Source organism: Ceratina calcarata, unplaced genomic scaffold, assembly GCF_001652005.2.
Source record: "Ceratina calcarata isolate Rehan_Ccalc_2016 unplaced genomic scaffold, ASM165200v1 scaffold155, whole genome shotgun sequence".
Classification (NCBI taxonomy): domain Eukaryota; kingdom Metazoa; phylum Arthropoda; class Insecta; order Hymenoptera; family Apidae; genus Ceratina; species Ceratina calcarata.
The window spans coordinates 1-23108 of NW_017136741.1; the positions used below are offsets into that span (position 1 = coordinate 1).

The window sequence follows — 23108 nt, forward strand, 5'->3', positions numbered from 1 at the left end:
ATCTACCTTGCCGGTTCGAGCCCTCTTGGGCCCTTTTTTCGGGCCGCGCGTTAAGACAGGCGTTGCCACTCTTTAGTAATCGTGATTTTGTGGTCACCGTGAAAAATCACGGTCATCTCTAGATCGAATCACGAGTGATTCGAAGATAGCAGTTCTTCTAACCATTACTAATAGACAATGATACGTTCTTCATTTATTGAAACTTTGAAATGGTGTATACAATCTATCATTATTTCTCTTTGCCTATAATACGTGAAACAAGTTCGACAATATAACAAACAGCGTATTATAGTTAGTATATAACAGATTGAGTCAGAGATGAATTTAATCACCGTTTAAGCTTGTGAATAAAACTTGATCACTTTTCCTCTTTCAGTTAACGCGACTCCTATCGTATAACGTTTATTTATAACACACATGTATACGTGTACATAGAATCTCATTGTTTAACATATTATACATATCTTTGCAAGGTACTGCCAGTACAAAATATAAGTACATTCATATTTATAAAAGTACGACGTTCGCTTGCCGCCGACAGACGGAAGAAATAATGTTTCTCTTTAAAACATCCCATAAAACATCGGAGCAAGCGAGGATTTCGATGGAGCACTCTAATTAAAAATACTTCATCGGTCCCTCTACGCTTTTTCTTCATCCTCTATTTTCGCTACTTTTGTTCATCGAAATTCTCCTCGTTTAAATCCCCACGCAAACTATAGTATAAAGCATTTTGAAAAACAGGAATCATCGACTTTTATAACATTATAAAAAGACAATGAAACTCTTAAAATTTAATCGAAAAACTTGCTCACAAGGAAGATCCTATAAACCAGTCTGGTAGAAGCGTTAAACTCTTAATCTTACGTAAATATACATACATATATCGATACACACATCGAGTTCAATTATTGCGTTCCCGATAAATCGTACGTTTCGACGTTTCATACTCGTTTCCTTAGGCATTGCACGCACCGGAGTACAACACTCTTCGAGTCGGATACGAAATGGTTTTGCTTACGAAATAACTAGAGACATTGTTAAAATTTGCTTCAAGCAGAAGTACACGAAATTTCTACTCTTCGAATACCGTACGATTTATCTTAAACTTGACAATGAACTCTCAAGGAATGGTTCACGATTATCATTGACATACACTTCATAAACTGATACTTTGACTTCAACGACGAAAAGGAAAAATGACTCGAAACGATCAGGTGTAGTCACGTCAAAGAACGAGCAATACGACTTTTCGTTAAGTAAGCTTATCTCGTAACCTTAGTGAGTCGGACATATAAGATGGAACGGATTCGAAACCGACCAAGAACAGTCGTAGCCGACCCGACTTAATTCACCGATTCCCGTAGATACAATCGATTTTCTAAAATGCAGTAACGCGACCCGTTACACCGAAGGCTATAATCGAAAGCGCGGGGAAGCGATCCTTTGGCTTCGTTCGCGAGATTACATTTAAATCGTTTGATTAACGCGTGTTCGGGTCTCTTACAATGAAAAACTTAAGCGAACTGATTACATAGAACACTAACGAATTTGTCGACGACGTAATCAGGGGCAGTGGAAGGACTTTTAAGTAGCGGTAATAAGCATCCGCAGGAGACTCGTAACCATGTGTACGTTTATCATAATGCACGTCGACAGAGGAATACAGATATGTTGCGTGCGAATACGTACGATCTACTATATGTCTAGACTTGTTTCTTTTACTCCCTAGAATATTGTTTAACTGCATCGAATACCTGCCAACAGTATCTTTTCTTTTTCTCACAAGCCTCGAGTTCACTCGCTAACGGTTACGCTAATGGAATGTACTCGCTTTAGTCCAATTGGATCGGATTAAGATATATCGTTTCATCGAGCGTGGATCGCGTGCTTCAATTAACCTGCTTCATAGACTTTCTACCGGCGTTAACGTTTTTCGTGCGAGCGTCGAGAACGATGCACTTACGTCTATCCAACATTGTGGCAATTAAAAAATAAAACACGACAGAGACACAGTCACGATGCGACAGGATAAGGAAGGAATTACTCGTTAACGAATCGATTCGATACCGTAGGACAATAGAAACCGGCACGAAATTACAATTCGTTTTCGTATTCTTGCTTCATAATACAGAACAAGCACAATGAATCAGAGCGAAACGTAAGATCGAGTCGATTGTTTCGGCAGCAATCGTAGCGCAATTTTCTTCCCTTCGCGTTTTTAAAGACAGACAAAGAGGTGAGGTAAAACTTTTCCCTATCGCTTCTCTGACCGTGTATTCGTACGTAAGGGCTTCGGTCTTTGTCGGAAGAACGTAATGTAGGAACACCGAGACACTTATCGATTAAAATACAACGATCCTTGCTACACGCGATTGTACAAACAATAACTCTCCGAAACCTCTCCTTACTCTCCCTGGCTAACACGAAAAGTGACGGTAAACATGCTTCAATGGGGCGTATTTTAAATCGTCTCGTTGAAACCGCGTTTATATATAAATGTACTCAAAACTCTTGAAATACGTGTGCGTGAAAGTAGTCGAGGGTACGCGGCAGTCGTCGCGTTGTGTAAGAAAATGTGTACTTACTTGTAGTACGTCAGCTCGAATTACTTCGTAATTGCGATACTTACGCACGCGCCGCTCCACGTTCCGTACACCGAATCACGTACGAGACGTGTAAAAGCGCGCGAAGAGATCCGCGCGTAGGTGAACACGCTGACACACGAGTCGCGTTCTCGCTCCACGAGTGATACTACTCAGAAAATTGCACCGATAATAAGTGAACTCTTGTAACGATAACTCGGTACACGTGTTTCCTCAAGTCGTGACACTTGCGAAGCGATGATGTCTCCGAGTAGCTCCGTTCGCTAACGTTCGACATCAGACGGTCGTCTCGCGGAAGATCTTAACCGACGAGTCCGCGTGTTTGACGTGAACGTATCTCGTGATGGTCGTCGTACCGTTGTTATTGTTGTTGCTGTGGTTGCTGTTATTGTTGTTGAATATCTCGCGACTGCTTAAAGTGGACATCGTACCCGACTCGGACCCCTCGTTCGCCAAGTCTGCAGTCAGGAATCAATCATTGACGAACCGTTACCCAGACCATAGCAGAGCAGACGAAGGTGAGTGTACGCATGAGCGATGTGAGTGTGTCCTCTTAATCTTCTTCGCGAGAGGAGAGTCTATCGAAACGAAACTTGTACCGAGCATTGAACTGAACGACGAGTAGACGCGAGACGAAACTACTTATCGTTAATTTCATTTATTCAGCGAGCTCGGTCACCTCGGTGTCAATTTCGCGTATCTGCTCTGCCACGTGAATGAAAAAATATGTGAAAAATTCACTGCAATGCAACGTGCAAGTAACAATCAACACGTAGTTGCGCAAATCAAAGGAAAACAAATAAAAGAAAAGCGATTTTCGATTGTATTCAAAATAAATTTATATTTACAAATAAGGTGGAGCAGTAACTGCTGATAAAACGTCTTGTGTTAAGCACGATAGGATCGGAGACAAATGCACGATAGATCGTTTGCTGAAATCTGCGACGTTCATTGTTTGTCAAAGTAAATAATAAGTACCTATGAGTCAAATTCGTTCGTCGAAAACAATCGAAATTACGTTTTAAACTTGTTCCTATTGCACAAATCTTGTCTGGCAAGACTCGAATGAGAAGGTAGACATCGTTTCTATACATGTGCAAATTGTTCTACTCGTGTTGACTCGAATCAACGCGTTAATAAAAATGAAGAAGACAAAGCGTAACGTAGCATTAACCGTTGACTAAACATTTAAGTTAACATCTTCTCTCTTTCTCTTTCTCTTTCTCTCTCTCTCTCTCTCTCTCTCTCTCTCTCTCTCTCTCTCTTACATCACTAAAACGAAACTAACTTTGGCAGTCGGGTCCAAGTAACGGACAACGCGCGTGTCGCGTGTGTCACACGCATGCTTAGAATATTCTATGATAGGACACAGTTGATTTGGCAAGGATACGATGCGTACGAAAAGCACACGTTTCTTTCTAATCGATGGAATTCGCGTATAGTTAACACGGAATATAGGTACGGTCGACGGTAAAACTTGAATGTATCGTTTGGGAGAACTACGAGGTAAAGTTCGGGCGAAACGGCGCTCGACACATGCTCAACTGATAAAACTTATCACTGTTCGACTAATAAAATAGGATAGGTCGCCGTGGACTTTTACGAAACCATTACGTATGCATATTGTACTAGTAACACTGCTTAAATACATCGTTAACACATTGTTCGATACTATACACCGACGTAGTCGTATTCCGGTTCGTTAAACTCAATAGAAATGTAACATACCGCTACGTAACAATAATATACTGCTTATTTAACTGCACATCTAAAATATGAAAGTATCTGCGGTCGGGTATACGTGTATGCATATACTCGAAGGAAGAACGATACACGACGACGTTAGAGAGTGCATCATGCACATGCAGAAGACACATCGAAAATAAATATGTATGTAGGTCTTGCGACGTGCATGTATGACAAGAAGATTTAGTGCTACACGCATAGATAGAGCTTAAACGGGATATTTCAAGTGACTAAAGGAATAAACGCTCTCTCCCAGCTCAGTTCGTACGCGTTCGATCGCAAGAGGATCGAGAAGTGACTATACGTAGGGCACAGAGAATGAATAAGGAACGTGTATCCTCTCTCTCTCACATCACGACGCAACAACATTTTTGGCATTTTCTCTTCTTCTCGACGATGTTACTCTTACAACTCGCCGCGAGTCTTTCCGCCTTCGACTTCTTAACATCGTCGTTGGTGTCCTGACTGTGAACGGAGTTGCTCCTCGTGCTTCGTTCCATCTCGTTTTTATCATCACTCGGACTCGTCTTTCTGAATTCATCCTGCTCCAAATCCAACAATTCATACTTCCCCCGAACCTCTGTTCGTTCTAATACTCGAGGAGTCTGTCTCTCTTCGTCCAAGTTTACACGACTACTTTTAATACTAAGCCTAACGCTAACCGTACGTAGCTCCTTGCCCTCGTCGTTAGTCTGTAAAGTGTCTAGAATCTGACTCAAGCGTTTCTCCCTGTCTCGGAGCATTTGTTCCTCCGTAGCTTCTACGCGGGACAAATTTGTACTGTCGTCCTGTTTCTTAAGCTCGATACTCTCCGAGTACGTATTCTCGCTCGTCCTCGTCTCGTTCAGTCTGTTGCTCTCGTCGTCCGATCTCTCCGAGCTGATCGCCTCACCGCTCAGACTCTTGGTCCTCTCGTCTGAGTAGGTGCTCAGCAGTTTCTCCGGACAGTTCACATGCTTGTCGTCGTGCAAGTACACGGAGCTCTCGTTCGACTCGAAGTTGCTCGCGTTTATAATCGATATCCTCGGTATGATCAAATCCGAGGAGATGCCCTCGACCCCGTTCGGCGGCGTCGAGTCTGAGCAGGATCGATTGAAGTCGCCGAACGAGTGATACCCCTGTTGCCCCTTGCCCTGAACCCAAGCCTCGGTCAGCAGATGTGATCTCTGCCAGGACACGTCGCTGTTGCATCTGTTGGTCCTCACGCTCCACTGCTGTTCATCGACCTTCGGCCAAGACTGCAGGTAGCAGTCGCTGGGGCTTCGTTTCATATCGTTCGTTTCCTGATCGTCCTCTTGCTTCTCGCTACGACTGACGATCAGTTCCAGTTTGGATTTCAATAGCGCAGGCGACACGGCCCTGTCGAGCCTTCTGGGGTTCGAGACTTGCGCCGAGTGGACGGACGCGTCATTCGCGTCTACGTCTGGGACGTAGCCCGACGCCGTCATTACGGCGTTTGGACTCGGGCTGTCCATGCTATCCGGAGTGTAGGGATCATGCTTAACGGGTGCTGCGTGCAACAGATTAGCCGCGTAATTGACCCGGCCGCTAACACAACTACTGTAATCAGGCAACATGGACAGCAACTCCACGTAATCGCTCGGCACTCGAAAGCAAAACTCAGGCGCACTCGGCAAGCTGCAGCAGTTAATCATACCTTCGTCCAAGATGAGATTTGCCCTCAAGTAGACTGGCTGGAAACGGGAAAAAATGGACGACCCTTATGTATTATCGTGCATCTCTATGAAGAAATGTAAGGACATTCTTCATATGTAACGGTAGGAGACTCTATAAAAAGTCTAGCTAAACATTAAATAGTGTTCGGTGGGGCGGTGATACATCTTCATGGACATGGTACTGAACGGTGGTTCGTAGGGTTCCATCTATGATTACAGAGAGACTGGCGTTAAACTGTACTTATATCGGTTTGATCGGAATCTCGGTTTATCGTTTCGGTTGAGTTCGAATCGTGTGGGAAATACATGAACGAAGCGACATAAGCGCGCATACCTGCGATGAGAAAATAATATACATTTCGGATGGTAATGAAAGTAGATAGCTAACTAGAATCGTGAGATCGTAAAATCATCGAGAAGGTGAAGAGTTCAGACGTGATTACTACACTGAACCAGCTACATCGACAAGCTTCTATGTAGTCATAAATAGGAGATCGAAATACTAGAAGTAGTAGAGGAACATATGGAAAAACCAAGATAAGAACAGGCAGACAGTTCATAGATAGGTACCTTAGTGCTTAGAGATTCATTCGAAACTCCAGAAAAACAGGCTGCACCATAATAATTAAAAGAATGTATCATCAGAATAAGAACTAGGAAGTGTAAATATATTCACCCAGCATAATAAGTAAAACGAACCAGTACCGTCTCGTTCACGTTAGAAAAGAACGTTGTCTCACCTTGTGGTCGCCCATGCACGTCGTCGGACCGATTATCCCGTACTCCACTGCGCCCGGCGACGATATCTGCAAAAGCGACCGACAATGATTAGACGGTTGATGAAAGAAGGACGTTGGACGAATGATAAAAATAGTTGATTTCGTACATCTTGGACGAGCAATTTAGCGGTAGGGCTCAGCAGTACGCGATCGCACCAAGCCGGTACTCTTGTTTTCATGTAATGCGAGCCTTCGTTGACGTCCTCCTCGAAGGGGTAACTCGGTACAAATTTAATTGGGAATTCAAACAATCGTCCGTCAAAGTCTTCCAGCTCTCTGTCATATTCACGTAGCTACATAAATATTGGTAATTTCATTATGGTCTTCCTAATCGTCAATGCAGCGTTATAAGTGAATTTGTACAATGTGAGTTACGCGCGACCAGCCCACTCACCCATTCTCCACCGTTCTTTATGAAAACGTTCTGATGCTCGCAGTGAGAGAATTCCTTCTTCCCTAACGTTAATATGAGATCATCGTCTTTATTGTGAAACTGCAACTTCGAAATGGCTCCCTTGTTCGATAACCTTCTCTCCTGAGTATCTTCCGTAAGTTTCTGTGGAACAACAAGATTGCCAAGTTCTTTGTCTCGGAACTGCCTAATCTCGCACTTACTTTAATCACACTGGCGGTGTCCATTCTAAAGTTAAAGTCTCCGAATAAAAAGTATGGTACATTCGAATATTTGTCATTGTGAAACCTATCTAACGTATGCTCCAACGCTCTTCTACGCGTTTTACTGTATACGGATGGAAACTGTGAAGAGCAAATGAATCAGTCGCACCTGATAAAATGTTTATAAACGATCGTTGCACGTGCAGTGGTATTTTGTACTTACTGTTTCCATGGCGATAAAATTACTGGCATCATGAAATAAGTGTATGTTTATGAGATCAAAAACTGTTCCGCTAATACTCCATCGTGTCCTCAGAAATCCTTTCCTGGACCACTTGCATTCTGGAAAAAATTCCTGAGGGAACTTGGCTTTCTCTTTGGTCGTCACTGCCTCAATGTTACCAGAATGAACCTCCTTTCCATTCACCGGTATAAAAGTACATTCTGCAATCGGAACAATTAGATAGACACATCTCGATCCACAGATCCGTCACAGAGAATAGATACCTTGGAAGTCCCATAATAAGACATCTTTCAACGATTCGTGCACAAAGTAGAAATTACCAAGTGCCTGAAACGAAACAGCGTAATGTCAGAGCGCTTCTTTGATCAGAAATGGTACATTAGTTGAATTCTGTGCGTAGAATGCGTACCGTGAAATGTTCAGCAGAAGAATAGTCCTCGTCTAAGAATACTCTGATTCTGTCGAACAGCCTCAATTCTTCCGATGACATTAGTAACCTGCGGCAAACGAACAGGCCGTGTTAAATAAAATCCTTCGTGGGAAAGCGTAGGAATCCCCCGGACTAGCTCGAAGATCTGCTACATTATTTTCAAATACGTTTATTTTTTATTACACCGCTCCCTATGAATATCACACGATAAACTCGTCTTTTGAAGTGGCTCACTCAACTGTAGAGCCACGCGTGATCGTCTATTTTTATCCCTTTCAGCCACCTATGCGTTAAATCATCGTATTCAATATGTTGTGATCAGGGAAACCTATTTGTCTTGGTACAGTTTTAAAAAGAATCGCGCGCGCGCACCTACTCTCGTACGTACGCCGCTTTATAAATATTTCATTGGGCGAACGGTAATATCGAAATGGACATTGTTTGTAGCTATTATATTCCATTAATTCGGTTAAACGGCTCAGTGAACGGAAGCCTTTTAAAGAAGGCTTGCTAACAAGATTCTCCGGGGAACCTACATACAGCTTAATCGTTACTGACTCTGCAAAGTATTATTTTACTGAATTACCTAACGAAGTCCTCCACCTGTCTGGTGCTGTGCTCGTAATTCTTTCCACCTACTTCTTGGCAGTGCAGCGCAATAAATTTCGGATCCAGCCTCAGTATAATCTGGAAAGAAAAAGACGTACCCGCCAGTGTAAATAAAACGCAACGAGAGAGAGAGAGAGAGAGAGCTCGCGTTATCTGTAATACTCACAGATAAAAATTCCTCCGCCCAAATTTTCAGCATCACGTTAGGCTGCAAATAGGACACATTTTTTTTAGAAACCGAACGGAATCGACGTAGAAATCACTCGTCGATTTTTATCGAAGACGCTTCGAGGGATCGAACGCGAATCCCGAAACACGCGGAGCGCCAGTGACAAGGCATCTGGTGGCGATCGATTCGATTCGGCCCTATCTGTAATTCGCGCGACCGATACGAGAGATATAGAATAATTATAGAAACTCTAGTACACTCGATAATCTCCGCTGGTTCCGAATACTTTGAATTAACGATCGAAACAGACGTTCTTCGTGTTCGATTAAACTGGTCGTACGACGTATGCCTTTACTCTTCATAGAATACGTCTATTTAATATAGGTAGGGGAGCAGAGAAAAAATAAACGACGAATCTTGAGAAGTAAATTTATTTACATAAGACAACACGATGCTTCGAGTAAAAGATTCGCGACGAGCGGTTCGTGCGCGCAGGATCCGCGGCGAGAGGTAAGCACGGGAAGAAAAACGCGCGGGGATGAATGAACAGCGAGAGTTGGCGTGTGCGAAAGACGCGGCACACACGGGTGAGTTTTGAATCGTGGAAGAAAAAGGAGAGAAGAGAAGAGAAGTAGGTCGCGGTGTCGCGTTCGATGGTAAATCGTGAGGGAGCGAACGACCGATCGATTGTTTCGCTCAGGGTCGTGGCCGGTGGTTAGAAATTGGGAGAAAGGAAAGGAGAGTAGATACCGTGAACGTAAGTGGTGAGCTCACCTCCTCGAAGATGCTGCCGACGTTTGCGGTGACCAATAAAATCGGAACGCCGTTACCCGCCATTCTCTTTCGGTGCGAAATTCGGAAGAGCCCACGAGTCTCGAACGAGAGAAAAACAGCTCCGGCGACGGTCCCGCTGGAATTGGCGGCGACGACGACGTAGAAGAGGTAGAAGGTCGCCGCGGAGAAGGCTGTCACAGAGGAGGATCGGCACGAGAGGCGAGCACACTGCACTGTGTGAAGAGAGAGAGACAGACGGCTAGAGAGAGTTTCCCGTCGACGCGAGCAACCAGCAACGTCGGGTTCGAGTTCGAAGTCACCCCCGGGCAGGAAACGTCCGCGTGTCCGGAGGAATCAACCCCTGCGCCGAGGAGTGGCCACGGTTTCGCGCCGTCCACCGGTCGCATCAAACCTCGCACTGCAAATACACATTATTAATCGAATAACGCGAGGCCCGTTCGCGCACCAGAGAGAAAAGTCGTGTGTGCGGTAAATATATCCCTCTATCGGCCGCAGCGAAACCACGCCTACTGCAGACGTCAATAGGCAGTGCCGTGCACAGAGAAAACGCAAACGCCGACGGTGAACCGAGCCACGTCGGGCCCCGACCGTGTAAAACACTTTTCGAGCCCGTCGCTCGCATACGAAATCGTCGACGATGACCGACCACCACACCCGTCGTTCGGGACCGATCGGCGGCGATTCGATCATTCGACAAATTACGCTCTATTATTGTTCTTTTTCGTTCATCGACGAGAAAACTACGGAACCCGACGAAAGATCTACTACGTAGGATTTCCATCCTATTCCTGTTCTTCACGCGCTTTGGGTATTTCCTGAACCGCCGCGGTTCACCGCATCGTGTTACAGCGCTTCGGAGAAACCGCGTTTACCCTTGGAACCTCGCGAAAAAACTGGTCGGACCCCCCAGTTCCGGTTCTTGATCTCGCGAGTCCCCGCGATCCAGACTGCGCGCGGAGCAACCGGTTTATTCGAATATCTTCTCACGATTTGCAACAGCTTTCTTCGGTTCTACGGATTTATGAGTCGAGGGAACACCTCCGTCAGTCCTCTGTATCTACTACTTCTACTAGATCGTTTGCTTCGAGTTTGCCTTCCTGTAACTGCGACGATTTCGCGGAATCGATAAAGACAGAACGTATAGACAGGTTCGTCTGGTCGCGACGCCTGGCCGTTACATTTATTATTACAGAAAATAAAATAGTTCAACCAGTTGAAAACGATGAACGGCACACGGAAGTTCAGTTGAGATAAGGGTACGCGCGTGAGCGGCACTCTGTGTCCACACCGGAAATCTCTAATTCGATAACACCGCGCGACTGGAAAGAACCCGTGGTGGTCGCCGTGGAACGAGAACCGTGTCAGATATTAGTTCTCGTACCACCGGATGTTATTGAGAAACGTCGAAACGTTAAAAGGATCGACAAACAGAACGTACGCTCCTGAGGATAGTCGTCGGAAACGATGTTCCAGCTGCGCATGAGAAGGGCGAAACGCACGCGCTCTTACGCTCCGTTTACGCTTCTACACCTACACCTTTATTTTTCGTTTCCGTTTCCTCCTTTTTGGCGAACTCGGATCGCGACCCGATTGCACGGCAAACGGTAAATCGAACCGCGATAGTCGCAGCGACGACGCGTTCAACCGCGCCACGGACTGGCATACGAACGTGTGGGCGAGGAAAAGATAAAAGAGGAGACGAGCTTCGGTCAATTATCACACGGTGCGAACCAACAATTATTATCATTCGATACCGAAGTCGGGCGGGGAGAGAGAGAGAGCTGATGTGCGTGCGGATCGTCGTGCTTGCATTCGCGTGAACCTACTCGCCGGTGCGCGTTCGTCCGACTCGCCTCCCGGTAAGCCGATACACAGCGAGACGTAGTAATCGCACGTCTCGTCCCAGAGCACTGCGCATACATTTTCGTCGCGGTGTTCCCGGATGATGAATGAAAGTCCGGCGAGTAAATTGCCTCGGTCGGTGAGAGAAAACAGAATCGATGACGGGCAGTAGACAGCCCGGGTTTGCGCGTGATCACGCCAGACATTGGCGCACAGCGCGTAGGGTTCATCGTACGATTCACGAGTGATAATCGACGGGTGTGTTGGTCGGTTTTCAGATAAAACGATCATGCTACGGCACGTGGTAGCGGCGTTAACGTTAGCGGCCTTCGCCAGCGCCGAGAGCGTCTTAATGACCGAGGTGTTCGTCATTCCGATCAGGCCAGAGACTTTCGACTGGATCAGCGACGGTAAGGAGGAATCCGCGACTGTGTAGATGGACGAACGGTGACACTCGATCACGCGGCTCGCATCGCGTACACGCGGGGGCATACGAAAATAACCGAGCATCGAGGCAGTTTTCGACCGCCACCCGCCAGGCTGAAATTACAAGCGTGGCGTCGCGCGTCACTCGCGGCGCGCCTCGAATAACGATCGATTCACGTGAACCCGCCGAATGTGTCGCGTCGACATCACAGCTGACGCTCGTCACGTGCGTATCGGTGCTTTCTAGCGCGACGTCATACTTAGTCGCCGCCGACACGCGCCAAACATTTTTCACTGACTCCGCCGACACGTGGTTTCCGTCGTAACGAGTAAACGAAAGATCGACGACGTCTCGTCACGATCTCCTAACGATTAATCTATGAAATCATGATGTTTATGCCGGTACGCGATGCCTATTCCTGAATCACTAACCAATTGCCCGTGATTACGCCGGTGGTTCCAGCGCGATCCGATCAATTCTCGTATCAACCCTCGCTGCTGAACGCGCCCGACCTCCCCTCGTGGATCCACTACACGTACAGCAAAAGGGATCACCATGGTTTCCTCTACGGTGTCCCGCCGAAAGACCAGAAATACTTCCAGGTGACGCCGTCCCCCTCGGGATCGCTGAGTAAACGGAGCTTAACCGCAGGACCTATTTCAGCTGGAGATCGTGGGCCTGAACAGACACACCTACGAAACCAGATACAAGGTCCTGGACATGACCGTCCTCGAGAAGGAGAACCTGACAAAGTACGAGGTTCATTTAAAGATCGATAATCTAAACGTGGAGGACATGTTCGACCGCAACAGAACCGAGAAGCTCCTCGATATATTTAGGTTCGTCGATAGACCTCGAAGAGTCGGCCTTGATACGGTTCTCGATACGCGTCCGCCTTACTTTTTATTTACAGAAGGAGGCTGTGGAGAGAAGCGACGGACCTTTACATCACTTTCCTAGCATCCGCAGTCGAGCTCGGTGCTCGACTGCCTCTGAAACCGAGCGAGGGCGAGGGGTGAGTTCCTCCTCTCGAGGAGAATTTCACCTATGCTTCGCCAGCGATAATTTGTTCCTCGAGAAGAGATCGTACAACGGCGTGTCTGCAATTTTTGTATCACGAGTTGTCCGACTCTTTGCGCGAGGGTGCTTCGAGTAGGAGAGACCGCGCGGTATTATGTTAATCGTGACTCGATATCGCTGACGTATTAGTCGTTCGATCGACGGAAAACAACGTCGTGACGCGCGTCCCACGCATCCTCCAATCATTTTTGAAATCGCTAATAATTGCTTCTTACGCGAGGCCCCGCGGATTCGTTGTTCCGGTAACGATAGTAATTAACCGGTCTGACAACGAGTGACACCCACTGACGTCGTTAGAGGCGATCTCGTTCATGGGAACGGCCGACGGGCCCGTCGGATATTTGCATTTTCAATGAATCGTTGCGTAACTCCTTTAAACCACGGCCGGTTTTGTTTACTGTCTCTGTTCATTTCGAGAACTTACCGAAGCGTAAGACGACGGGTTTCACACGATGCGTCGGCACAATTTTTACGTCAAGTCCGAATCGCACAGGTTTCCGTCCTGATTCTCGTTCCTTCGAAGCGGAACTGAGAGAAGGAAGCCACTGGCCATCGTTTAGAGTACAGAGTTAGGTCGTTCCTCCTCCGAGACACTCGACGGTTTCCTGCCGTAGGAGTTCAACGACGGAACCGCGTCGAAGCTTAACAGAAAATTAAACGAACCATCGACGGTCCCTTGGGATCTCTGGGTGCCAAAACCAAAACGGAACGCTTATTCACGATTAAACGAACAGCACGTGCAGCGAGAAGACTGCGAAACGACTTAAAGGTTGTGCAAGGCGTAGACGCGTTTAAATAGGACGGTAACGTAAGTGCGACATTGTCGACGCGCTCGTCCGAGTTAACTGACTGTGAGTGGTTTCCGGTTCGGCTGGCCTGCCGCTCTTCTCTCTGTCTCGTACTCTCAACCTTAGACGTCAGCCGCGTCATAGTCCCCATCGCGCGTTACGGCGATGCACCTCCGGTGAAAGTTGGTCCTTCAGACCACCACGATCTTTTTTATCCGTCGTATTAAGAAGAGTCTATCTTGTAAGATTTAACAAAAATCTAACTGTAAAATGAAGAGGGTGGCGAACGGTTTAAATAAAACACGTGGGCGTAACAAAAATACTTGGTAATCGTCAAATATCGCATTTATTCACAACGTCTCAATACTAGGACGGCTGTACCAAGAGTGCCTCTTTGGCCAGACCTTTCGGTTGTCCTAGGACCTCCCCCATCGCCAGTATGACCTTCATTCTACGTTTTATGGGTCTTTGTCAAGTCGCACACCCTTGAAAGGCCTGTGTCGTTGGACACAGTCACCCCTACTCTTCTACGCGTTTTCGAATTTTCTTACAATCCTTTTTAATTGTAACACGGCACGAAGCAATTGCTGAGAGACGTGGTAAACGCACAAGCGTAACGGGAACAGACCGTGTAGCGCAACACGTGTAGATTCGCTATTCGAAAAATGCAGGGAATGCAGCGTGAGTCACGAGCAGATAATCGATTGATTAGGTGTACCGCGAGCCTCGCGTTAGACCGCAGATGGATAATTGTATCAGCGGAGAATTCAATGTCCAAGCGCGGAAAGATAAGAAGCGAGATTTCTACATAAAAATTCTATCGATCTATTAAACATCCGACGAAACGTTGTAGTAATACCGATTACGGTGTTTACGGCAACGTACGACGAAGTGGGTCGATAGAACATGAGACTTTCGAGGGAATCCTACACCGCGATGACGCATTCGATAGCTATTGAAGAAGAGTCTGATGATTCGTTTCACCGCGAATGAATGACACTCAGTCTTTCCGTTTAATTGACGGTGAGTAAGTTCCCGGTTCCCCCCTCGAACGCGTAGCGAACGGTATGACTAGATTTCGGATTTCTGTCTAATTACCGCGAGAAATGCGTCGCGTTGCAATGACTCGCTTCGTCGTTCGAATGGAAATTACGTTTCGCTCGGGACTTTCGACCGAGATAACGGGAAGTGTGATACACGCGGACAGGAAAGTCGTGACGCAACTTGTGAGAACGTTCGAGTCGACGTGCCGCGAGACACGTAGCCACGGAGGTGTTTACCTGCACAGGTTCAGGGAAACGTTGTTCGGCTAGAAGAGCGTGCAGGATGTAAATCCCGCGGATGCGTGACACGAATCGCTATTCACGATGTTGTTTCTCCTCGCGGACAGAGTCGTGATAAGGCTGGGGAGTTCGGCGCCGTTCTCGCAAGAATTGAACGAGCTTCAGGAAGAGGTGAAGCCGTTGTGGAAGCTGAAGTCGTGTCCCAGAGACTTCAAGCGCACCAGCGTCGAGAGGCTCTTCAGGGAAGCGGAGTTCACCTTGGATTGGTGCTCCTTCAGACTGGTCAGTGGCTTCGCCATCCACGAATTCGAACGAAATCAGTTCTAATGTAATTTCGTCGATCGAAAGGGTCAAAGATTGAGGGTGACTCGTCGTGTTTCATAGATGGAACAGGAGCAGCAAGGTCTGCAGCACGAGAGCGCGAGGCGAGGGCCGAGCATGAACGTGTTCGGTTTACCAGCGTCGGAGATCTCGGAGCACACGGAGTGGCGTTGGGCCAGGTCGACGAAGGCCAGCATTCCCACCCGGAGTTATTTCAAGGAAATCGTCACGACGATCTTCGTCCCGACGAGCCTGCTTCTCGCGCTGGCCGCATTGCTGAGCACCGTGTTGTGTTTGAATCACGAGAAAATGTAAGTGTCGCCTGAGTCTAGTACAAACGCCTCGTGTCGTATCGAGGAATCGGGGGGCGGTCGCGGGCTTCGTTCGCAGGAGGACGGTGTCGTCCGTGCGTCGGAGAACGTCGACCGAAAATATTTGTCATTCTATTCTGCACGAGGCACGTGCTCGAGAAATGAATTCCTTCGTGTAGCCGTGCAACCGACGAGCCAGTGTGGTAGGGGCAGAGAGCAGCAGGATAGAGGGGGATACTACTACGACTGGTTTCATTCATGAACAGCCACGATATCTGGTCAAGTACATAGAGTGACGTGACGGACGGTGCGATCGAAAATACGATCGTGCCCGATAACCGCGTTACGTAGGTTAAATTCGTCGATATCTCTCCCCGATGCTAATTGAAATTGTTATCGCACCATCGTCACGACCGCTTCCGTCCGGCATTTACGTGTACGAGGGCGCGGGAATATTTTTCCCAGTAGACGAACGTTTCTGCGTAAAGAACATAAATAAATGAGCAATTTTTCCTTCGAGCGTGCACGTGTACGCTACTTATGGGTATAAATAGAAAGAGGATCATCGGTACATCGCGACCCGTGGCATACGTCGATTAACGTACAGTTCACTTATCGTCCAAGTATACCAATGGCGCGTATCGTCGTCGCTCCGGAGTCACCGACTAATTGGCATACGAGCCACGGAACTGGCCCGAACGACGAGAACGCGACGACCCGAGAATCACAACACTTCGATTTGAAATTCTAAGCTCACGTTTCGTCGATTGATAGAGGAATTCGATTACAACGTTACATTCTTAATCTCGACGAGAATGTTTTGTACGCGAGATCCACCGAAACCTCGGTTCACTGAATTTGCTGCGAGCGAGGTACATGGGTAAGTGACCGTCCGAGATCGTTCCTTATACGAATAGCCCGAAGCTACGAAATTGCTCGTTAAGTCGCCTTCTATCGATCAGGAAATCGTTGACTCGATTGTCGCTAATTAGTCGCGTGTCGAGCGGTGTCGTTTAACGACGCGCCGATAACGCTATCCATTCGTAATTGGCCGTGTTAACAGGCGAAATGTAACGTCATAAAGACACGAACTGACAGTGACTATTTATAGCCGGGTAAACTTGATGATCGCGTCATCGATTATTCGTGTTTCTTCCCGCGACTCTATTGCATTACACCTATGACCTTTTCACTGTTCAGCTTTCATACGGGGATACGTACACGCGTACGTATGCATAAGCGTACTCTCGATCCAAGCTTTTGCGAACAAGTACATAGATATAAAAATCATTGGCCAACCGCTCGTGAGACGGACGATCTGTAAATCGTTTACAATAGTCACTCCGGTCGTTTCGTCGAAGAAGGAGTCGTTACGTTCACGGAATCGGCTGCGATGTAGCCAGTAAACGCAGCTGCTTTTCTCGGAAACCTAATACCGGTACTTTTCCTATGAATCGTGAAACACGGAACTCGGGATTTACGTTCCTACCTGGATATCCGCGTAGACTGTCTCGGATGTCTGCTCGGTTCATGCCGACGTACAGAAATATTTATCTCTCGAGTACGCGGTCGCTCGAAATTGAAACAGGGAAAAGGAAACATCGTCGTCGGCCAGATTCGAACGTCATGCATTCGCAGCGATACGTTAATCGCGCCTGATTGCAACACCGATCGGCTGTTGAGCGGCGCGTTCAGTTTCAAGGGTGATCTACGCATGCGATCAAGGTAATCGCCATTGGTTTACAGATAATGCGGGTTACGCGAAAACAGGAACGTCATTCCCGATATGACTCACGAAAAAAATGTAACGGCGATGCAAATGATTTATTGGAACTGCTGGGCTGCCGCGCACCACTTAAAATCAAGAGAAACAGATCAATTTATCTTTTTCCGCAGGAACGATCCCGAGTCCGAAGAGTATTTCTACGAGTTATTTAATATGTTTCTCGGGCAGAGAAGAACCAGGTACATCACGATTTCAGGATGCGAAGTTAAATGCTTGTTACTCACCGGGTGTTGCGAACATGATCAGATGCTAACAATGTTGTGACCTAGCATTAAACGCTTGCCTAGATCTGACGTAAAAATGCATCGAATCGAATGTGTTTTTTCGTTTGGCTCTTAGTGAGAAAAGGGAGACGTCGATGGGAGAAGGAGTCAGCAAGAATAATATCCAGATGGTTCAGTACGCTGCTATCGAAAAGGGGACTTTGAAATCGCTCTCGGCTCAGCCTTCTAGTCCGAACGATTCTTTGCTACGAAGTCCCGGGACGTCGAACGAACGTTGCAATCCGTACATTCGACCCAACCCACCGCCGTACATGGGACAGACTAATCTGTACGTATGTTCATCTCTAGTCTTACCATCGAGCTATTACTCTCGATTAAAAGTGTGAAAGACTGTTCCATCTTCAGAGGCGGTATTCGAGCGGATTTCTGACTACACGAGGAGCCAGAGAAAACGTGGTTTTGCTGAGAACGATATCGAAACTGTCAAAGATAATCGCAAAATCATCGGAACTGGCTCCGATAGCATTTCGTACGCACCTTTAATTACAACGCTTCCGCTGCTACTTAATTATATACATATCTTCTATTAAATTATACATGTAAATTATACGTAGTTTATTTAATAAATGAATCGTTGGACTCTTTTATTCACGTAGAGCTCCATCTATCGCTAATCCCTTTCCTATTTATCAAATACGACAATAGATATTTATAGGAGAAGATTATCCGAGGTGCAGAATCTGTTCAGAGATTTTTCTCAGAAAGTTCAATTTATCACTACTAGAGGAAGCGACTCGTCAATTTCCATATCGGGAATCATCTGAGAAAAGTTCTGCTGTGTAAACTACTGTATATGATTAGCTATCATTTGTCGCGTAAGTTGATTGACGTAAAAATGCGAAAGAATTCCGTTTCGCGCTTGAGGAATTTGAAATAGACGCGACGCGAATGCCTTGACATTTCCTCCGGGACCTAGCCTAATCAGTGCGCGCGTGCGCTACGCGGAGTCATGCCTGCACGATAATTTTTTAACCGTCGGCTCTGTCAAGAACCCTTCAATGTGTACCAGGGCAGAAGTTTTTGACAGCTAATCTCCGTGCAGTAAGATTAAACGGCGAGCAAAATCACTGTGCGCGGATCATTACCGTTCTCGGAACAATGGCTGGCATCGTATCACTGTCTGGCAGATCTGGTAGAAAACAATGGACACTACACGGTAACTCAGCAATTTCACGTTCGGCCTTCCCGTTCTCGTTTCATTCCGCGATTCGCTGAATTCGCGTCCCGATTTAATTGAAATTACTATGTTAACTTCATGATCGCGTCGAATCTCCGACGATTCGTCGAGTTCTCGCGGGAGACTGACAATCGGCACTTTGATCTTTCACCAAAACAAATATTAAACAGTTGACAAATTCGGCGTAATTAATGATTAACAATACGCGAAACGGTGACGGAACGTTGAACTGAACAAAACACGATTCTGTTACGAATACCAATATGGGTCCTGTCTGGATATGATTGAGAAATGGAGTGTTTTGAATTTGGAATTTTAGAAGGACCAAGAGGATCCCTCAGAAGATTAAGGTCCCAACTGGCCGAGGACGGCTGTCCGGAGTCTCAAGTGGTCTTAGCCAAGAGACTACTGGAAGAGAGGTGTGACTTAGATGTTGACAAAGAGGAGAATGCGAAATTGGGTGTGTACTGGTTGACGAAGGCTTCGGAGCAAGGAAATTTGGAGGCAACGGATATCCTCAGGAAATGCTTAGCCACCGGCCGTGGTATCACTGAACACAATTATTACGACGTGAAAAGTTGTCTGGACATGACTCAGGATGAGAAACTGGCTAGGAGAGCGGCCAGAGAAATGTTCAGCAGTCTGTCGAATGGGGAAGACTTCATCACGACGGAACAACTAGAGAGACGTATGAGGGATATAGCTTCGAGTTCGTCTAACGCTGGTTGTTCCCGTTCTAACAATGTGTTACACGATAACACGCAAGAAGACGTAGACAACTTCCCGAGAAATGGGCTTCCCGGAGACGGTGCAGCTAAGGGGGACGACAAGGAAAGCGATGGCCACCACGGTGAGGAATTTGAAACGCGCAATAGTTCGCGTTCGAGAAGCGTTTGTTCACGGTGTTCCTCTTCAGGTTGGACGAACCGTCAGGGAGAGAAGATCACGGAAGCGGCTCTTGTCTCAGCCGCCTCTAGTTACGCACGCGGTATGCTTCCAATAGTTTCACACGCTCTGTGCATGGTCGATCCATCCCAGTTGGCGTTAGACACCATACCGTTGCTGCAAAGGCCTTTCTTTCATCCCCTCGCGTCGTTAAAACGCTTGTACATTTGGCTAATAGAAACAATAGGTCAAAGGGGGACGTCGATTAGAAAGATACTTTTCACATCGAACCTGCACATACTGTTACTTCTTCTACTGTACGCGTTGCTCGGCACAGAGAGCCTAATACTCTTTTTCCCGATGGCACTGTATTATTTATCCTTCATCGTCATGGTCGTCGCTACTTTTCAACTGCTACAACGAAAACGTGAGTTCAATAATTTCCGCGTGTGGTCCGGTCTGTTCCTCAATTATTCCGGCGGCAATTTAAATCCCGAGGAAGCGGAGTTCCAATATTACTATAACAATCTCAAGCCTTACGGCCACTTTTTCCTTGCCTTCCTTCTAAATCTGATGATCTATCCGGTGATAGCTCATCAGTGGACGCCTCAGTCTGAGTTTACTATCATAGCGGTTGCGCTCACGTTGATAACGCTGTTGAACTTCATGTGGAAGGACTCGTCCAAAGTTCCGGACCTCCTGGCCCTCTTTAGTTTCGGTGTCCACGTTCTAGCGAAATATCCATACGAGACAGACATCGTAGTCGCCCAGGGGTGGAGATTCTTAGATATAAGAGTCCCGACGTTCGCCTCGTACGTCGTCGGCAACGGCATCGAGTTCTGCTTGAACTTTCGCGTAGTCTTTTTCCTCTTGATACCAGCGGTTTTCGTTAAAATGGCAGCCCGGGATAACTGGCGAGGGACTTATAAAACTTTGATCGCGCACTGCGTTACGCTGAGCTGGTGGCAAATAGCGATATTCAGTTCCCAAGGCGCGACTTGGTACGGCTTGATCAGAGGCGCTCTAGCGTTAGTTGGCATGGTCCTCTTTCTACCTCTCGCCGGATTAGCGTCTATCGTTCTACCGATCGTGGCTGCCACCAAGTACTTGTCGGAGAGCGACCTGGCTATGAGGATAGCTGTAACGATGTTACTCGGTGGAATGCCGTTTCTCGCATCTTGGTACTTACGGAAATCTCGGATTCCTAAGTTCAACTGGATTATCACCGTCGTCCAGGTAAACGAATACCGACGCGTACCGGTCGCTGTTCTTACGCGAACCTAAATGCTGTTTTATACGTGTGTCTTAGTTGATCATGGGAATCGGTGCTGGGATGTTCTTATCGTGGCCGATGATAATGGAATACAAACGGGTATCGGACACGTACGACAGTGTCTCGACTCTTTCATGGGAACAATATCAGAACCATTGTCACCAACCGGCGTGGGAAGAGCTGTCATCGAAGGCACAGGTACAAGTTCAGTGCGCTGATCTAGAGGGGATATCGGTTTCGTGGGAAGGATACGTGACTAATGTTAGATTAAGATCGATAAAGAATAACATTGCCACGGTGCTTAACAAGCTACCTGATACTATCAGAAACATAATTAGTTGTATGTACGGTGAACCGTATTTGAACAATTGCGTTTCGAGCGACGAGTCGAGGCAGAAGAATTGCAAACATTTCGCGAGCGTTCAAAAACGACGTAACAAGTGCCACTTCCCAGCGTGGAATCAATACGAATTCGAGATCGCGGTGAAAATGAAAAGTGGCATGTGGGGAAACAACGCGGAAGTCACACTGATAGCTGACCATTCACTGGCGAATTTCAGTTTGAACATATACCCCGGTGACAAAATTTGGTTCTCCGGTACGCTGCTTAACGACGGCTTGAACGGCGAGTCGTTGCTCGGTGGTTCGGATCCTCACGTCGAATTGGAAGAGGTCGGCTGCCTCGCTTGTCACTCGACCACCTTAAAATCGTATAAACGTTACAAGTATCACTTGACATTTAGCTCGATTTTAAGCGATCTTTGCCTAGGCGTAAAAACTGTATTGAACTTGCTGTTGAACCCGATCGTAATGTTTAAATAGTAAACGCACGGTTTCTCGCACGTTCAGATAAAGTTGTTTGCAGCGAGATAAATTTCGTTAGCGCGTATCTTGAACTCATTTCCAAACTACGAGCGTGGAAGACTCGGTAACAGAGAATAAGTGAATTTATAGCTTTCATATGCAGTATTTCCCTCGAAAGGAATCATCAGCGTTTAGTTGTAGAAAGAAGAATAGTGGTTTAGTTTTTTTTTTTTACTATTAAATTCGAAGCTACGGTTCACGCGGTAATAATAGATTTTTAAACGTATGTTTTGTAACTACACTCTCTGTCGATAGGTAAAAGAAAAAATTATTTTTACGTTATCCTCCCCGCCGCACCTCAGACACTTTGAACTTCATTAACGATTCATCGAGTGTCCAAATTGAAAGATACACTTATACACATATTTTAAGATTGACATATTTTCATAAGTATTACTGCCAGTAATAGAGATAAATGCGCTTAATATTTTTCTATTCCGTTTACGGAAAATCGATGGAGGACCTTTTCGATTTTACTTTGACTCGTTAGTAAAACACTACATTATTTTCCTTTTTAGTGCTAAACACTAATGAAAAATGTCATTCGCATCTGTCTAATCAGTTACACTGACATTCGATTAGGATTGTACGTACGATACAACGAACACGACGCGTAAACATGTATGTACCTACGTTATTCATATCTCGTTTCATAGAGAATCTACTCAAAGTTTAGAATCTACGAAACTTCGCGATATTTCGAAATTAATTTAGTCATTAAATCTCTCTACGCATAAATGTCACGTGAATACTGTGTGTACTAATCGAAGAGATAGCGAAGTAACGTGCACGTGTGTGTACGAACGCGTAGGAGTTAAAAAGAGGTGCTGCGTTGAATCGGTGTTAAGTGTTTAGAATTTAAAAAGATAAACGATTAGAAAAAAAGAATTATAACTGTCTAGGAAAGGCGACAGTAACCCTGTATATCATATCAGGACAATAGTAAAAAGATATATATATATATATACACACATAGCGGACACAAAAGACAAATATAGATGTGCCTTGATGTTTCTCTGTTCAAAGAAATATTATTATTTATAATAAAAAATATATATATATATATATATATATTTTAAGAAGTAAACGTTACTCTTTACATATTTCGTTCGAATACA

At 46.1% G+C, this 23108-nt stretch overlaps 3 protein-coding genes across 9 annotated transcripts; 2 read left to right on the forward strand and 1 right to left on the reverse strand.

The window, feature by feature from the left end:
* Positions 1–168: 168 nt before the first annotated feature.
* Positions 169–9733, reverse strand: 5PtaseI (inositol polyphosphate-5-phosphatase A). The gene is made up of 12 exons (XM_018037092.2): positions 9649–9733; positions 8872–8913; positions 8683–8783; positions 8076–8163; positions 7930–7993; positions 7646–7866; positions 7423–7563; positions 7202–7363; positions 6915–7100; positions 6769–6834; positions 4735–6046; positions 169–3064 (listed from the first exon to the last, which is right to left on the reverse strand). The coding sequence occupies exons 1-12, from the start codon at positions 9709–9711 to the stop codon at positions 2883–2885; spliced, it is 2628 nt and encodes an 875-aa protein (XP_017892581.1). The 5' UTR covers positions 9712–9733; the 3' UTR covers positions 169–2882.
* On the forward strand, positions 8735–18362 carry Scgalpha (sarcoglycan alpha). 7 transcript variants are annotated; one of them, XM_026819706.1, is made up of 10 exons: positions 8735–8811; positions 11790–11921; positions 12401–12540; positions 12602–12777; positions 12852–12953; positions 15197–15371; positions 15474–15721; positions 17618–17686; positions 17847–18059; positions 18137–18362. In XM_026819706.1, exons 2-10 carry the CDS (start codon positions 11801–11803, stop codon positions 18159–18161), a joined length of 1269 nt encoding a protein of 422 aa, XP_026675507.1. In that variant the 5' UTR covers positions 8735–8811; positions 11790–11800; the 3' UTR covers positions 18162–18362. The 7 variants fall into 7 exon arrangements, with proteins under 7 accessions (XP_026675507.1, XP_017892582.1, XP_017892587.1 ...); XM_018037093.2 differs by lacking the exon at positions 8735–8811 and adding an exon at positions 8937–9461; XM_018037097.2 differs by lacking the exon at positions 8735–8811 and adding an exon at positions 10053–10137.
* Positions 18363–18473: 111 nt separating this feature from the next.
* On the forward strand, positions 18474–23065 carry wfs1 (wolframin ER transmembrane glycoprotein wfs1). The gene is made up of 4 exons (XM_018037108.2): positions 18474–18947; positions 19288–19818; positions 19885–21089; positions 21163–23065. Exons 1-4 carry the CDS (start codon positions 18890–18892, stop codon positions 21946–21948), a joined length of 2580 nt encoding a protein of 859 aa, XP_017892597.1. The 5' UTR covers positions 18474–18889; the 3' UTR covers positions 21949–23065.
* Positions 23066–23108: the final 43 nt, after the last annotated feature.